Source organism: Heteronotia binoei, chromosome 6 (genome assembly GCF_032191835.1).
Source record: "Heteronotia binoei isolate CCM8104 ecotype False Entrance Well chromosome 6, APGP_CSIRO_Hbin_v1, whole genome shotgun sequence".
NCBI classification, from domain to species: Eukaryota; Metazoa; Chordata; class Lepidosauria; order Squamata; family Gekkonidae; genus Heteronotia; species Heteronotia binoei.
In genome coordinates, this window is record NC_083228.1 from 62622635 (window position 1) to 62641415 (window position 18781).

At 41.4% G+C, this 18781-nt stretch overlaps 1 protein-coding gene across 2 annotated transcripts in view; it reads right to left on the reverse strand.

Annotated features, from left to right (window-relative positions):
* Window positions 1-15283, reverse strand: part of FHIP2A (FHF complex subunit HOOK interacting protein 2A) — a 49798-nt gene extending 34515 nt beyond the window's left edge. The window contains exons 1-6 of one of the 2 annotated variants that reach the window (XM_060241569.1): window positions 14920-15283; window positions 6655-6733; window positions 5583-5752; window positions 2774-2878; window positions 2475-2597; window positions 987-1025 (exon numbers count right to left, since the gene is read on the reverse strand). In XM_060241569.1, coding sequence (XP_060097552.1) covers window positions 987-1025; window positions 2475-2597; window positions 2774-2878; window positions 5583-5752; window positions 6655-6733; window positions 14920-14964 — 561 coding nt within the window. In that variant the 5' untranslated portion in view covers window positions 14965-15283. The remainder of the gene's footprint in view (window positions 1-986; window positions 1026-2474; window positions 2598-2773; window positions 2879-5582; window positions 5753-6654; window positions 6734-14919) is intronic. The other variant, XM_060241570.1, reaches the window with a different exon arrangement.
* Between the last annotated feature and the right edge of the window lie 3498 nt (window positions 15284-18781).

The window sequence follows — 18781 nt, forward strand, 5'->3', positions numbered from 1 at the left end:
TGAGCATAAGAGCAAGCCAAGCACCATTGGACATCACTGTAGTTGTTCTACAATATATGCACTAAAACATCACACTCTGTGTACATTTTATCTTACTCTTCCACCAAGGATTGCATTCAGGTTCACCCTTGTGCCATTTTATCCTTGCTGCAACCCTGTGAATTAAGTAAGGCTGAGAGAGAGGACTGGCTCAAAGTCATCCAGTGAGGGTCATGGCCCACTAGGGATTTAAATCCACATCTCTCCAGTCCAAGTCCAATACTCTAACCACTATGCCACATTGGTTCTCCATGTAGTTTCTAAAAGTGGGGCCCTGCCTGCTCTCCCTCAGGGGAATGAGGGTTCACCGCTGACCCTGGAAGCTAAATGTGTTAGGTATAACTACCCATATGGGGTTTTCTAGCATCATATCTAAATTATGATACACATAGCTTGTGGCTATGTGTGCAGCAGTAGCACACCAGGGCAGCATGCACCTAACCCTAGCACATCAGGAATTCATGGCCTGCACACTCAGCAACAGCTGCTCAATTCAAATATGAAACTGACTCAGTATTAATTGTTGACTAAGTTTCTTCTTCAAACCCAGTGTGGAATTTGGACCTAGAGGGGGAGGTGGTATGATATGAAACACTGCAAGCAAGTATTTACATTACTTCCCCATAAATATTGAAAATGAGAATGGCTACAAGATGAAAACAAGATACAGATCATGCCTAGAAATGGAATTAACCCTACAAAATGTATGATTTTGAGTGTTCTTTGACCAGCTTCAGGTGTCCTGTGTTTCCTAAAGTTAGTCAGATACTAAAGACCACTCCATCCCAATACTGTGGCTACCGACAGAAATCAGTTCACCATACTTCAGAGTTAGTGGGTTACAAAACAACAAAATAAAACAGGACAACTGTCAGCATATGCATTAACTCAGTAAAACACTCCAGGGTCATGGGTATTTCATGCAGTTCTGAGGCCCACCTGCTCACCTGCCTCCTGGAAGTATGTAAGAGTGGATCTTGAACCACCTAATTAATAAGAAAGTTTAATGAAATAGGCTCTATGTTTTCTGATTCATGATTACCACCAAGGAACTTCACTGCTAGCCCAGTAAGTATAGTACAAACAAACAACAGTTTGTTATGTATAATGGAAAGAAGGAGGGGGATAAGCTCAGTGGCAAGTGGTAGACAGTTATATTCTTTAGATATTTGTAAAGATTGAGCAAAACTAAAAAAAACCCTAGTCCTAAAACACAATTTCAAAAAAAAACTGCATAACCACAAATAAACTTTCCTTCATAAGCTTAATAAACTTCCCTTCATAAAAATAAGCCTCATATGGACCACTATTTTCAACATGCTATTATGTATGCATAAAAATGTTATATCGTTTGATTTTTGGCTGAATATCATCAATTTTAAAGATGTAAGGAAGCTGTCATCTCTTGTTTATCTATTTGCACCCTTTCCCTCTGTTGCTGTGTGAAATTAGTCCTGAATGCCAGTGATGTCTATGAGTAGGAGACATGTGTAGACTGGCTTTACAGAAGCTATGTCTTTATTTGTTCCCCTTCAAGCAGAATTTTTCTATGTCTACTCTCAGCTTAAATTCCTGTAGTGTAGAAAGTGACAGAGTCACTCTCTTTGTAAAATAAAAAGAGATACTATAAAATGTAGAAAGAAATACTATTAAATATATCAGCTAGATAACTAAACAACATATGCAAATAAGAGATGCAGCAGTACATAAAAGACTAGTAATAGCTGGCATCCCAAAGACAAAACAAAAAACCAAGTTCTCAAACTCATTCCTAAATGCAGATATTCCCACAGCTTGCCAGTATTTGTTACTTCCCCCTCTTGTAGTGCTAGCTTCCATCAAAGATTGTCTTATATGGAAAAAATCCTTTCTGTCATACCAAGAGTTCTTACATAGCTTGAATGCATTTGACTAAACCACAAAAAGCACAGATGGATGTACTCTTTTGGTTATGTGCAAGAACAACAGAAATCTATGACATTGTCCCAATATACCTAAAGCAAAAGAGTCTCTAATAGAAAAAGGCTGATGAAAAATGCCTTCGGTAAATAAACATGTGTGTGTATAACATGCTATCAAGTTCCCGCTGACTTATGACAACCCCTTAGCGTTTCCAAGGCAAGAGACTAACAGAGGAGGGTTGTCATTGTATTCCTCTGCATAGCAACCCTGGAATTTCTTTGGGAATCCATTCCTTGGGAACTCATCCAAATATTATCTAGAGTCGACTCTGCTTAGCTTCCAAGATCTAACCAGATCGGGCTAGCTCAGGACATGCAGGTCAGGGAAGTAAATAAATACATGTTCACTTTTGTATGAGATGTAGCTTTTAAAGGGTCTGGACAGCTCCTTTTTAAAACAGCAGATATTATATCATTCTGCAAATGCCTCTTCTGTACTATAACTGCAGATAGTAAGCTGTGTGATCCACCCACCTCAAGGAAAAAATTAACCAAGTATGGATCCTGTTTCAGCCTTGCGCAAACTATGCAGAGAAACTGTATTTCTTCATTTTCTGTAGGTGCAGCTAAGACTTCACCGCAAAGTCTGATTAATTTCTGTCAAAAGAAACAACAAATAGTCAAAACTAAAACACAAAGGAAAAACTCCTACTTCTGGGTCTATTGTAGAATTCTGCTTTCAAAAAAAGTATGTATACTATGTTTTTAAAATAGCAATACTGAAACATTACATCCAAAATGCAAGAAGGGTTGATTAAAAATCAGATCCATACCTGCACAGGTCTGTGCACATTTATATGTGGAAGAAGAGGCTGCTGTATTCTTCCCAGAAGTTTTGTATAAAAAGACAGAACCTGTTGCTTCATGCCTGGAGGACACTAAAAAGAACAACAGATATACAAGAAGTGTCATGTAAAAAAATTGTAAAAACTGGCAAACCAAAGGAACAGCAAGTCTAAGAACATTAATTTAGCAACATCAAATATAGCCAACATCTGACTGATTTTAAAATAAAGACAACTGATGCAACATTGTTGATTTAAACCAGTGATGAATGTTAGCTATTGTAAATAGATTCAGGTGGGTAGCTATGTTGGTCTGAGTCTTGTGGCAACGACCAACAATTTTTTATTCAAGGCATAAACTTTTGTGGCCACCAACAGAAGGGGGGGGGGGTGATTCTTGATGACCCCCCTCCCCGATTGCAGACCTACAATTTGCATCTCATGCTGTTCCCAAGGGTCTGTTGTCCTCAAGTAGCAGCACTTCAAGAAGCTCAATGAATGAACAAAGGGGAAGGCAAGAAAGTTCTGCTTTGCTGGTGACAAGGTCTCCTGTCAGCAGAAGATAGCCTTTGCATCCAATCCCACGTCTGTTGGATGCTGACCTTCTTCTGAGGATATTCTGCCATTACTATCTTAAAGTAGTTTTCATTGCTTTGAAATCAATAGACATTGACTACAGCCAAGTTCTCTTTACCTTCTTGTAGCAAACAAAACAGGGGCTTACATGCCACAGGCCTGCTTAGCATGGCTGAGAAGGATCAAATGTGAAGGTACCACAGGTTCTGTAACAGGACTGCATACTGCAAAACTAATATAACCATGCAGCCCGTTCACTTTTCTCACTGCCCTTGCTCTAAGAAAGACTGAAAGCTAAAGCATTGCACTTTTAGGTAATATCTCCAGACTACTTCCCTGCACTGCCTGAAGGGTTTTCATGCTCAGAAAACAACCTGCTACTTAAAATGAGTTTAAACATTTGGATGGCTAGAACTGTGTAGGTTAGAACTGAATGGTGAACAGTCTCAGCTACAAAACTTAGCAGTTTCTGCAGAATTCTGTAGATCACCACTTTCTAGACACTGTATGTAGGGAGAAAATCTAACATACTGCAGTTTCTGAAAAGGGATTAGAAAAAAACGAAATGCGCAACCAAATACCAGAGATCAGAGATTAAAACATTTTGTATTCTGCACAAATCCCAGAATATTCATATGGCACTCAGACACTCCATGACTTTATATTTTTCTGTGGGTAGCCATGTTAGTTTCTGCGTTAGCTATGTTAGAGACCCAACAAAATGTGAGTGCAGTAGCACCTTAGAGACAAAACAAAATTTTCAAGGTGTAAGCTTCCCTGAAGGTAATGGCAAACCACCTCTGCTTTCCACTTGAGTTGAAAGCTCCTTGCTGGGGTTGCCATAAATTGGCTGTGACTTGACAGCGCTGTATATCCACACACAAGCTTTCTTGAATCAAAGCTCACTTTAGTAGATATATCTGTCTTCGCAGGGCCAGTGCCAGGCTTCCTGGCATCCTAGGCTGGGAGGGTGGGGGCACCACCTCCCAGGTGATTTAAATCATCCGGGAGGGCCCCAGGAGCTGCTGCCGCTCTCCCCACCAGTTAGAGGTCCCCGTCAATCAGCTGAGAGCCACCCCCACCAACAATTCAAGTAACGCAGCATGGCTGGCAGAAACAGCCGCAGCCTCCCCACGCCATTGAAAGAGCCTGCCAACCAGCTGGGCTCTTACAATCGTGAAAGATGGCATGTTCCTGCCAGCCCTCCAATTTAATCTGAATTGCTAGTGGGGGCAGCTCTCAAGTCTCTGCTGGCGATTCAAACTGCGTAGGAGAAGTGGCAGAAGCAGCTTCATGCCTCCCTGTGTGATTTAAAGACCCCGCTAATCAGCTGGTCAGTGGGTTCTCTAAATAGAGGGGGACGCCAGTCCAGCTGCTTCTACCGCACTCCCTGCCCCAATGAAATATCCCACTGAGCAGCTGATGTGTTGAAATGTCCCACCGAGGGAGGGCAGCAACTGCTCCTAGGGCCCTCCTGTACAATTTAAATAACTTGAGAGAGAGGGAGCAACCTCACCCTCCCAGGGGGTGCCTAATTCGGGGGCCCTCAGGACCATCACCCTAGGTGACCTAATGGGCGAGCCCACCCTGTATCTTTGACAAAGTAAGCTTTGACTTATGAAAGCTTATACCTACAAAATTTTAGTTGGTCTAATAAGAGGGTTCCATCCTTTTCAGCCTTTGGACATCACTGTGGCTGCAACCACAAAATAGCTACCACAGGAGGTGGAGCCAACTAGAAAATGCTTAAGGAGGTGAAGCCAACCATACAGAGGAAACTCAAGTGTAAGGGAGAAGAGAGTAACTTAAAAATACAGTGGGAAAGAGAAATGAGAGAGAATAAAACTAACAGTGTGACGGCAGTTGCCACTGAAACAAGGTTATTCTAATCTGCCCAGCCAATCAGAAGTCATGCTGGGCAAGTGCTACACCTGAATCCACCTACTTTCTCAAAACACAGGGTGGGTGCCAGGAAAGGTGTTGTTTGGCACTGTAGTGCCCACAAGCACCACGCAGGGGACCCCTGATCTATAAGGCATTACTGGGCTTGAATCATTGTCTTTATATACTCCCATTCTAGCCACCATTGTCACTAGTCCTGTCATACACCCTCATTTTTTTTCTCAATGAGCCTTGAAAAATAGGAGAATTCCACAACCTGAAGCACACACTTAAACTCAATCAAGGAAATTGGGCTTGCTGTAGAACATGCCATACATACGTCAGCCTTTCCCAGGGTATATAACGTCTCCAAAATCTTGTGATGTAGCAAATATTCCATGCATGGTCCTGTTTCCCCAGACTCCCTCTCATTTTCTTCCTGAATTAAAATATCCAACATCTGTTCCAAGTGAGATGGAATGTTCGTATCAGTCACAGGTGCTTTGTCATCTACAGAAAGAGAGCCCATTAAAAATACAGCCTTCATTTTCACTTCAGTGTCTGTATGACCAATCAAACATCTTTTTGTCACTCTTTTTTGTTTTCTCCTATAGTAGATTTATTAGAAAAAAAGACTTTAAAAAAATGTTTAATTGAAACTTTGAAATAAACATACATGGAGTTGAGCTTTATATTGAAGGAAGGATAATTATGCTGTTTTAGAGGTCCTATATGCACAAGGACTGGAACCCCCCCCCCCCCCCCCACAATTCTATAGTCAGTGCCCAGCAACAATAACTGTACCAAAACAACAGAAATAATATGACTGTTTTTAATAAACTGCTGAAAAATACCTCTTGAAGATAAAATCAGCTGCACACTTCTCATGTGTTATTTACATTTTGTACAGCCCTTTCTTGAGGTTAAATCCCAGTATAAAACCTAGCTAATTTAGCTGAGAAGGGAAATAAAAAGCATATTTGAATTTTATACTAGAGTAAGTTGACATCACTGAAGTCAATAAACTATCCTACATTAACTTGCACAGCAAGCTTAATGCAGCGGTGATGTAATTTTATATGATGAATCTTGAAGTAATTTTCACTGCCATGCTGTAAGGACTTTAAAAAATCTAATGGCAAGTTTGCTGATCCCTCTTATGCAACTGTCTACAAATAACTGTTATTTGATCACAAAGAGGAACAAGGTCAGAGGAATGAATTACAACATCCAAAGACTACCAAACTCTAGACTGACACCACTGAAAGTGTGTGATGGGGAGGTGGTATGATGTGTTATACACAAGGTCCATTACTAACATACCTGCCTAATGATTTCATTGTTTCCTATATCATTACATGGATAACACACAACAAAACAGCACCTATTTGAGGCAAAGAGGTTTCTCTTACCAGAAGTTTCTATGTAGTAATGGGTAATAGCCTTCCAGTGGTAAACAAAATCTTCTTGCAGTGGAAGGGATGGTGCAAGCTACAAATACAATACGAAATGAGAGGTACATATTACAAAAAAATACTGTTTAAATTTTTTGTAGGAAATATACAACAATATTTATTAAAGTTTCAAGACATAAACAAAGAAGAATATAACTTGCAACAGAACCTTTGATCAAGATCCACTGCAGTATTGGAGATTTCTCTGCTGCAACCAAATACAGAAACTCTGTATACTATGAGTTCTTGAACCTATCCATTTGCCTTGAGCCTTCCTCAGTTTATCAATAGACCAAGATGCAATGATAATCAATAATTTTATGACAGTCACCATAACATTATGATTGACCCTAAATATGGCACACTCTGGCATGAAAACATTGCAGTTAAAAGATAGTACAGACTTCCTTTCTAGGTGACAATAAGTTAAAGCTAAGGGATATAATTTTGTGTCAAGCTTGTAGTGGAGTTGTTGCTGGACCACAAATGCTACTATTAAATACAGATCAGTTTGTTAACCATGAACACTCAAATACAGTAGTTTTTCTCGTTCCCCTTAGGAAGGACTGAAAACAATTGCTTGTGGGATAAAGAGTTTTTTCAAAAGGTGGTTCACTGGATGGAGAACATTAAACAGCGACCCTTGACAGATGCATTTTTACTCTTGGCATGTATTCAGCCCTCAATCCTTCTAAGTGAACTCAAGATTCATAAAATGTGGCAGGATGGCAACTTCTTTTCCAAGCTGAAGCAGTTCTTCATCTAAAGACGTCAGGCCTGCTTGACCCTGATCTTTCATATGCAATCTCAGCTCTGAAAGACTGTCACCATTTTCCTGAAAAAGGTTCTGTGACTTTTACTAAGTGTCTGGCAAATAAAATTTCCGTCATTACATCTCCATGGTGTAGAGAAGTGTACCTGTTTAGATTCTGCATGTTTCACACAATTAAGATATGGGGGGAGGAGTAGCTTTTAATTCTTAGTGGTCAGAAAAAACAAAATGGGACAAATTCAACAAGCTTTCTTTAAATGGGACTCTTGAATTAAAAATTGTGTTGAAGGTTGCAAGATCAGTAATGAGAAATGTAAAAAACAGAAAAGCAGGATGAGAGAAGAAAAGCACTAGCCCAGTGGAAATACCATTTTATCTTCAAAGTTTTGGAAAAGAAGATTCTATTTAATAAAGATTTTAATCTGTTCTCTATACAGTTCTCATGATGCAATTAACTCTGGGCATATAAGCCTGAATTGAACACCCTCACAAAGAGTTCCCTACTGCAAGGAGACAAATAATTTTTTAAAGAAACACTTGCCCACCTGTAGGAAGGATCGCCAATACTAGTAAAAATATTCTGTTAAACAATGTCAGTTCCATCAACTTAGGGTTTAAAAGTGTTACCTTATTATGTTTAGTACTACCAGTATGAGCATCCATATTTCTCACCATATTTTCTTCACATCATTAAAAAGCCAAAATAATTTAGTGTCTGATCTTGTATCAGGCAAACTGTCTTTCCTCATAAACATGGCATATGTTTATGTTGATGTTATATGTCAACATTGTGTCAGTACCAGAAATTTTCATTGTAGTCTATAGAATTACCAGGGAAGTGTAGTTGTAGATGTATGTATATGAAATCAAAGTGTTGGAGTACCAATACCATTCTCTGAAAGACAATAACTCTAAAAGATGATCAGTTCTTGCAGCATTGGGAGCTAGCAGAAGCCACACAAGAATTTAAGTTACGAATCACATAGTACCAAACCTCGACACATTTCCTTAGACCAAAAGCCTACAGATTTAATACCGTCATACAGACACACTTACAATCACAAATATACCTCAATGTACTAAACTTGTAAAAATTGTGTATTTTTCCTTGAATAAATAATAATCATATAGGAATCTTCTGTTTAAAAACTTCTGCTGCTGTAGTATATTTGGCATGATTCTAAGTTGTACAGCTCTTCCACAGTCTGATCCTGTACTGAATTAAGCTGTATCTAAATCCACTGATTTCAGTGGAATAAGGCATGCTTAACTCCACACTGGACCAGACTGTAAGATCCTTTTGTGCTTGTACTGCGCCTCTCATTATTTTAACTAACATAGCCAGAGCTATGATGATCCTTGGTCATCCTCAGGTTTAGAACAAGGAAGAAATGTAATATCGGTGTAACAAACAAAATATTTCTTTTTAACAATTTCTAAAAACAGATATCCAGCAGAGATTTTTTCCAACCATACTGTTAAGATACCGGTACCCCTACTTTAGACTGCACAAGAAAATTTCAATAGTACAAAACTGGAAAAAAGCACACAAAATCACAACCAAAACCCAACATTGTTTCTTAATCACAGGGCCAGAGCTCAGTAGCAGACTATGGCCTTTTAAACTGATCCATGATTTTTAAAGAAGAGTCATAAGTTACTATATGGTTCCACTTTATATGATGGCGGCAAAAGAATCCATTGCTATCTGACTCAAAGCTGTTCTCTTTCATGTCTAGTCATGCACTAAGATGTTCCTGGCTTACTTTTAGAATGTTTGTCAAAATCATTATGCCATTTTCTGTTTTACAATATTTTTCTGCGAGGTCTTCCAGTTTTGAGTCATGGAGGATTGAGGTGCTTCTCAGTAGAGGAGCAGACCAGAGTCTCTGTTCTGGGCAGAGAAGGTGATCCTAACGCCTGCTGCCTTCTTCTCCCAGGCAGGGAGAAGCCCAAGACATGCATATTAAATTCTGAGGGGATTTACTTTGGCTGACGAGGAATTCCAGTGGGGTTCCTTTCTGGCTTTGAAGGGTCCCCGGAAAAGGATTGCATTCCAACGTCTACAGAGGACCTCTGAGGTCATTAAATTGACTTAAATTCACCAGGATTCAAAGTTTCTTTGGAACTGAATAACATCTATTTTTGAAGAGAACGGTGTTTAAAAGGATCGCAATTCTAAAGGTAAAAGATCTTTATCTATCATTCCGGGACTAAAATAAGACTTATCTGAAATAAAGATAAAGGTCTGGATCCAACTATGTTATGTTAAAGTAAGGATGATAAAGGAGGGGGTAAACTTGGAGAAATAAGGTTAAAAGAAGGAAAACAACTGTTGTTTTGAATACCTGTGGTCGGGCTAGACAACCCCCTCCGAAACAGATCTGCTGACTTATGGGATGTCACAGGAAATGACGTTATAGAACTAACGCAAGATTTCCCAACCACCGGAAACGAGACTTCATGGCAAGAAAGGAAGGAAGTGGCTATTAAGAGAAGGGAAAACTGCAAGCCTCCTAGCCCTCTCTGGGACTATAAATCATAGAGAAGTAGTGGTGGCCATTAAAAGAAGGTCAAAAGTTTAAAACATTTTAAAAAGTAAACAGGACTTTAAAAAATAGTGGAGCCGGCAGATATCACCGTTTAAAGGTGAGATCTATTGGACTATATGTTTTGATTCAATTTTGGAGCACTCCAGGAGAAAAAGGGAATTTTTTAAAAAGAGAACAGAAAAGCCACAGACGCCATTTTGAATAAAATAAAACTTTAAAAAATTAATATCTCGACTTAGGAGCCTCTGAGAACGGCGATTTTAGGCTCATCTAAAAGGTCATGCCTTAATCTATAAGACTGTGATATTGAAAATTAATTTGATGAGGTCAACTTCAGAGCCTATTTCAGTAATGGGCAGACAGTGATGTCTGTGAATAAATCAGAAGCAAAGCAGATTCGTACGAGGGCTAGGACACTTGAAGAAGCAAAAATGTCTAAATGGCAGGAGGCAATAGAGGCCATGGAAGCAAGATTGGTAAAAGTAATAAAGGACTCAATAACAGAGAGTAAGAAAGAATTTAAAAAAAACCACATTGAATCCAGTGCAGAGGTGATTAAAAAAGAATTTAAAAAAGAAATTGAGGATCTCAGAAAAGACTCCCAAGCAGCGTTAAAGAAAGTGCAGGAGGTAGAAGAAAAGGTGAAAGACCAGGACTCAAAAACTGACACAGTGGATTCCACTATAAAAAAAATGCAGGAGAAAGCAGTGCTACAAGACTGTAAACTAATGGAAAACCAGATACGTTTGAGAGGGGTGCCTGAATCTATTGAGACTGATTTGACATACATAATAAGAATCATTGCTGAGTTGGGGCTCTTTAGCTTGGAGAAACGTCGACTGCGGGGTGACATGATAGAGGTTTACAAGATTATGCATGGGATGGAGAAGGTAGAGAAAGAAGTACCTTTCTCCATTTCTCACAATACAAGAACTCGTGGGCATTCAATGAAATTGCTGAGCAGTCGGGTTAGAATGGATAAAAGGAGGTACTTCTTCACCCAAAGGGTGATTAACATGTGGAATTCACTGCCACAGGAGGTGGTGGCAGCTACAAGCATAAGAACATAAGAGAAGCCATATTGGATCAGGCCAATGGCCCATCCAGTCCAACACTCTGTGTCACACAGTGGCCAAAAAATGTATATATATATATATATATATATATACACACACACTTTGGCTAATAGCCACTGATGGACCTCTGCTCCATATTTTATCTAACTCCCTCTTGAAGCTGGCTATGCTTGTAGCCGCCACCACTTCCTGTGGCAGTGAATTCCACATGTTAATCACCCTTTGGGTGAAGAAGTACCTCCTTTTATCCATTCTAACCCGACTGCTCAGCAATTTCATTGAATGCCCACGAGTTCTTGTATTGTGAGAAATGGAGAAAAGTACTTCTTTCTCTACCTTCTCCATCCCATGCATAATCTTGTAAACCTCTATCATGTCACCCCGCAGTCGACGTTTCTCCAAGCTAAAGAGCCCCAAGCATTTTAACCTTTCTTCATAGGGGAAGTGTTCCAAACTTTTAATCATTCTAGTTGCCCTTTTCTGGACTTTTTCCAATGCTATAATATCCTTTTTGAGGTGCGGTGACCAGAACTGCACACAGTATTCCAAATGAGACCACACCGTCGATTTATACAGGGGCATTATGATACTGGCTGATTTGTTTTCAATTCCCTTCCTAATAATTCCCAGCATGGCGTTGGCCTTTTTTATTGCAATCGCATACTGTCTTGACATTTTCAGTGAGTTATCTACCACGACCCCAAGATCTCTCTCTTGGTCAGTCTTTGCCAGTTCACACCCCATCAACTTGTATTTGTAGCTGGGATTCTTGGCCCCAATGTGCATTACTTTGCACTTGGCCACATTGAACCTCATCTGCCACGTTGACGCCCACTTACCCAGCCTCAACAGATCCCTTTGGAGTTCCTCACAATCCTCTCTGGTTCTCACCACCCTGAACAATTTAGTGTCATCTGCAAACTTGGCCACTTCACTGCTTACTCTCAACTCCAAATCATTTATGAACAACTTAAAGAGCATGGGACCCAGTACTGAGCCCTGCGGCACTCCACTGCTTACCGTTCTCCACTGTGAAGACTGCCCATTTATACTCACTCTCTGCTTCCTATTCATTAGCCAGTTTTTGATCCACAAGAGGACCTGTCCTTTTACTCCATGACTCTCGAGCTTACTAAGGAGCCTTTGATGAGGAACTTTATCAAAAGCTTTCTGAAGCATAGACTGCTTCAAGAGGGGAATGGATAAGTATATGGAGCAGAGGTCCATCAGTGGCTATTAGCCACAGTTTATTGTCGGAACTTTCTGTCTGGGGCAGTGATGCTCTGTATTCTTGTGCTGTGGGGGGGAGGTACAGTGGAAGGGCTTCTAGCCCCACTGGTGGACCTCTTGATGGCACTTGGGTTTTTTGGCCACTGTGTGATACAGAGTGTTTGACTGGATGGGCCACTGGCCTGATCCAACATGACTTCTCTTATGTTTTTATGTTAAGTCTATATTCACAAAAGAGCTACAGCCAGTCCCAGTTCTCTGGTGAGTATACTTGTACAACATGTTTACCACATTCATCTTTTAGATGTTAAGTGTATATGAAACCACATAAATACATAAAAATGTACACAGAAAATATGAAATAGGAGAACAAAAAGCTGTGCTGCTAAGGAACTACCATAGGGTAAGATGCCATATAAACTAGGATTTACAACTGCTTATTTAAGTCTAGAAAGATGTGGTGGCTATTGCACAGGCCTACCCTGAATTAAGTGGCATTCAAAGTTGTAGAGAAGCAAGGAAATTATTGGAGACCTTCATCTTCAGTTTGACTCATAGCGCTTATGCAAGAATGTGTTCAAACAAATTAAAGGGCAGTGCAACTGTTCAAAGGCAAGCCCTATTTTGCAACATATAATCAACCCTTGGAATTCTTTGCCACAGGTCACAGAATTGGATAGAGTAACCTGGATATTTTATAGAAGGTAAAATAATAATTGTAATGAATTTTTATCCCCCAAAGTGTAAACAGACTGGCATATGAAGCGCCTCCTATTCCATTACACAGTTTCAAATGGATTGAAAAACTACTTAAAAACAACAATCTCTCCTTACTGGCAGGATGATACGCCTCACGCATATCTAACTCACTGCCCAGTTGACAGGACTGTCATCATGCATCACTGACAGAAGAAAAGCCTACTCCACTCTGAAGCATCATGTTTTTAAAATATATTCTTGTTTCAGACATCTTGTTTGAGTTGGCTTTTTTTAAACTAAATTTTCACAGCATAAAGTGTCAGCTATTTCAAAGTATATCTGTTCCTCTGCTGTTCGGAGAATGGACATCGCAGCTCTACACTCAGTCTTGGGCTCCTATGCTTCTTCTCTGTCTCTATCTAAACCTTTCTTGGGCCATGGAACAAAGATGTTGGGAGCTTGGGTATCCCATGTCTATATGAACACAAACTTCTTCCACCAGAACCCTTTGTAACAAGACTACTTTCTCAAAAACCATGAAGTGAAATAAACATACACACACAAATACATATACAATGGGGCTGACATGTTAAGTGCTTGGTAGGTAGGTAGGTAGGTAGTTTTATTTATATCCCGCCCTCCCCGCCGAAGCAGGCTCAGGGCGGCTGACAACATCATTCAATTATACAAAAACAACAAAACAACAAAGTTACATTTAACGTTAAAATTCTAATAAGTTTAAAATTGATTAATTAATTAGTAATAAAAGTGCTAGTGCTGTTTGTTCTTTATATGATGGCGGTAATCCTTAGCAATCACTTCCTTCATCAGCAATCACTTCCTTCATCAGCGAAAGCCAGTCGAAAGAGGAAAGTTTTGCAGGCCCTGCGGAATTGTTCAAGGTTCCGCAGGGCCCGCATTTCCTCTGGAAGTTGGTTCCATAGGTTCGGGGCTACAGAGGAGAAGGCCCGATTACGGGTGCATTGCAGCTTCACCTCTCTTGGTCCGGGGGTGGTCAGCAAGTTTTTTCCAGCTGACCTCAGTGCTCTCTGGGGTTCGTATGGGGAAAGACGGTCCCTAAGGTAGACAGGTCCTCGACCATATATAAGTGCTTGGAGAGTCTCTTTAATAATGAATGTGTTCAAGTGTTCTGGAAAGGCTCTATGAAGGTGTAAGTTTGCTATCTGAGTTCCCGTCTAGAAAACTGGAGGCAATTAAAGTAAAAATTTAACTGTTTACAGTGGGGAAGAGAGTGAATGCTTACTTTCGACAAAAAGAGGAGCAGGGAGACAAAAAAAAAACCTCCTACTGAAAGCCCTTCTTAATGCACATGGGAACAGACAGCGATGGCAAGAGAAATCAAGGCAAGCTCAGAGGCACTTGCTTTATTACTCTAATTTCTCGCGGCTGGCTCTATGGAAGCCCGGATGCGGATACAGGAGGCTACCCAGCTATGGGAGCGGGGGCTGCTTGACTAGAATACTACTGGGAAGACTAGGATGTTGCCTGCTCTTGTCTAGGGAAACATGTCCACAGGATGGGTGGTTATCGGGACCTTATTTTAGATGTCTCTTTAAAACTGGAAGAGAGACGTTATTGTTTATGGACCTATGAAAAAAAGGTCAGAGCCACGTAATCCAGCCTAATCAGGAACCGCGATGAAGGGGGACAGGAGGAGAGTTGTCATGAGCCTAGCACCTCAGATGCAATTCATCATTTCACCCTCCGTCTGAAAACAAGCGTTTCTGAGGCCAATTAGGGTGTCGAGGTGAGGCTAGGGTACAGGACGCCTGGGGGCCCTGGCAGTCCAAGCAAGGGCCTCAACTGCGCGTTCCCTAGATTAGGCCCCTAAGGATCCCCGGATTTGCGTGGTGTGCGCCGCCGGTGGCCTTACCGCCTCCACGGCGTGCTGCAGAATGGAGGTGAACTTGGAGAACATCCTGTCCTTAGACTGAAGCAGCCGCTGCCGGGAGGATCGCGAGAGCTCCTCGATCCGCCGCCGCCGCCGCTCCAGGGTGAGGGCTGCATACGGTGGGCCTGGCCGCGGGGATCGGATCAAATCGGCTACCGAAGCAGATCGGGCTGGAAGACTCCTCTGCTGCGTCGCTCGCTCTCTTCTTCCCCACAGCAGCAGCAGCTAGCGACACCGTGGCACTGACAAGAGTCCGACACCCGGCCGGGCCGCAGCGCCCGGAAGCCGAACGTCTTTCCCGACGCCGCTGCTCCGTCCCCGCTTTCCCTCCCCTCCCCCGACTCGGTCTGCAGCGGCCGCAGTTTCCGCAGTTCCCGTTGCAAATACCTTACTCGGATGCAAGCCCAGATGGCCTCCCGCCCCTTAAGGAAAGAAGGCAGGAAGAAGCCCCTGCGGTCTGAAGAGCGCTTCTTTAGGCGGAGATCCTTCTCAATGAGTTATGTGAACTCATACAAGGAAGGAAGGAATCCATGCTGCCACCCATGACCACAACTGCCAACATCATAAACAGATTTTTGTTCCCTTCCTTCCAGTTCCACAGTGGTTGCATCCCCCCTCCATTGTCTGCTCCATTGTCACCCACCCCTACGGTTGCCAATCCCCAGGTGGGGACGGGATCTCCTGCTTCAGGGTCATCAGAAGGGGAGGGGAGGGAAACGTCTGCTGAGCACTCCATTATTCTCTATGGAGACCGATTCCTATGAGCTATAATGGAGAATTGACCTGCGGGTATCTTTGGGGGGGGGCGGTGTTTTGAGGTAGATGTACCAAATTTGCAGCATAGCATCCAGTGCCTCTCCCCAAAATACCCTCCAAGTTTCAAAAAGATTGGGCCAGGGGGTCCAAGTCTAGGAGCCCCAAAAGAAGGTGCCCCTATCCTTTATTATTTCCAGCAAAGGGAGGGCATTTAAAAAGTGTGCAATCCTTTTAAATGTGATGGCCAGAACTCCCTTTGGAGTTCAATGATGCTTGTCACAACCTTGCTTCTAGCTCCACCCCCCAAAGTCCCCAGATATTTCTTGAATTGCATTTGGCAACCCTGCCCTTTATGCTGCAGTAGTTAATCTGGCATAACTAATGCCACTCCATTCTTAGTACACTTAGTACTCATGGGATCAAAATTCCCCCTTAATTTTTGTGTAATAGAACAGAAGGCACCATTTAAATAATAACAATATTTTTGTAATTGTGAGCATGGCAGGATGATTAAAGAGCATCAAGGGATAATAACACCTTGAAGACCAACAAAGTTTTATTCAAGGTATTAGCTTTCATGTGCACCCACACTTCTTCAGATACAATGAAGCACTCCTATTCAGCCTCTATAAGTTTTAAGGGTTATCTTCCATTTCATTGTATCTGAGAAAGTGTACATGCACACAAAAGTTCATATATTGAATGAAACTTTGTTGGTCTTAAAGGTGCCCCGGACTCTAACTTTGTTCTGTTGCTTCAGACCAACATGACTACCCACCCGAATCTACTTTGGATAAAGTTGAAATCCCAGAAATGTCTAGGTAAATAAATGTCTGAAAAAAAATATCAGATTATGGTTATTTTCTTACATGTTTTAGTTTTAACCTTCAACAGTAATACAGAACTATTAGGTTTCAAACCTCCTGTATAGTGATCAGAGCAAAATCGCTGGTAGGGTTGCCAGTTTCCCGGTAGGAGTGGAATCTATCTTTCTGCCCTTTTTTTCTGAGGCATAGCCCAGTGAATGAATTTTGCTCCTTTGCCCCTATTATTCTTTATTCAAAGACACCCTGCATTCTTAACAGTCTGTTGCAGCATACCTAAGCATATGGAAATTAATGGGTTTGGACGTGGGCATAATGGTTAGAGTGTTGCTGGACTAAGATCTTGGAGATCCAAGTTCAAATCCCCACTCTGACATGAAAACTGGTGGGGTGGCCTTGGGCTAGTCACTCTCTCTCAGCCCAGCCTTCCACACAGGGTTGTTGTTTGTTGAGAGATAAAATGAAGGAGGGCTCGGGACAATCTATTTGGGAAATCTTTAAAAAAAATCATAATAATGTTCTGTTTCAACCACTCATTTGCACAGTCATCTTATGACTTCCTAAACTTTGAGTTCCAGGTAGGTTTCTTTCTTCAGATTTCTATATTTTATTTGGTATTAGATAAACTGATAATTATAAATGATAATATTGTGTTGGATTATATATGTTTTTACCCCAGCCAGGGTGGGGGGGCACAATTGACTGTCACTAATGAGGCTCAGCAATGGATTATAACAACTTTGTAGATGAAAGTCATATGGAATGGGGGGCTGTGTTGAGGAGCTGGAACCGCTTGAAGTCAAGTCAAAAAGCAAGTAAGATCCAGTCTGTTACCTTTATACTTACTGGAAGAGACTTTCCATTAGGGCACAAACAAACCGAGGACACTCTGAGCAGCTGCTTTTAAGATACACAAGAAGATGGTTTAAAATGTGAAGTGCCTTCCAGCATCTTTCATAATTAATGAAGTCATAAATCATCTGCAAACGTGGTTATATGAAACAGAGATTGTGTGAGAAGAAGAGCAGCTAATTTTCTATAAGTTCCTTGACTATATAAACTACTTTAACAAACTCCTTGTAATTCAGATGTGCTTGGCTGTAAAAATGAACTCCTGCTTGAAATAGCCAGACAACAATTTTCTAAATTTAAGAAGAGCAACTACAATAAGCCACAGGAGCCTGAGCATTAAACAGGTGTGATAGAAAATGCATTGCTGATGTTCCCAAATCCCATTGGCTCAATGAGGTCTCGTACCTACAGCTACATTAATCCACTTCCCATGTCCCTTTGAGTGCTTCCTTACTAACAGCCACATTCTTGCAGTTCTTCCCTACCCACTTCCATGGAGAGATCAGCTCTCCATGGAAAGCAAAAATAACATCAGAACAAATTCAAAGGTCTGTATCTGGTCTCACAGAACATCCTTGCTTTTATGGCACAGGAAAAGGAACAGGACCACATCTTAATGGGGAAAAACACAATGAGACATTGTCTGTTTACCAATGTAGCATATAGTTGCCAAGTGGGTTGGGAAATTCCTGGAGATTTTAGGGGTGGAGCCTGGGGCAGGTAACTTTTGGGGAGGAGAGGGACCTCAAGTCTATAATGCCTCCTAAGCAGTCATTTTCTCCAGAAGAACTGATTTTTGTAGTCTGGATGTCAGTTATAATTCTCTGATATCTCCAGGCCTCACTTGGATGTTGACAGCCCTATAGTGGGAAGCTGATTGCACAGGAAAGCTGGCTGAGCCATACAATATCCCTTTAAATACTACTCGGCTTCTAAGTTCCAGTCCTAACAACAATGGTGTGCTATAGGAAATGTCACCCCTGTATCTGCAGCTACTGTCTGCTTCTGATGCTGAGAGAGGCAAGGAAAGTGTGGGAGAAAGTGGTTCAAGAAAGCATTTGCTTTCAAAGCTGTATCATGTGCATTGTTGCTCATGCAAAATCTTTATTTATTTATTTTTTGAAAGATGAAGAGAAAAAGCATATGGGTGAGACTGGAAAAGCTTTTCTTTCAGATTGTTAATTTCTGCTGCAGAGAAAGGTGGGAGGGGATATACAATAAACCAGGGGTGGCCAACGGTAGCTCTCCAGATTTTTTTTTGCCTACAACTCCCATCAGCCCCAGCCAGCATGGGTGATGGCTGGGGCTGATGGGAGTTGTAGGCAAAAAACCTCTGGAGAGCTACCGTTGGCCACCGCTGCCATAGAAAAAAATGTGGGGCATATATGGAAGGAAGGTCTCCTGCCCTCCCT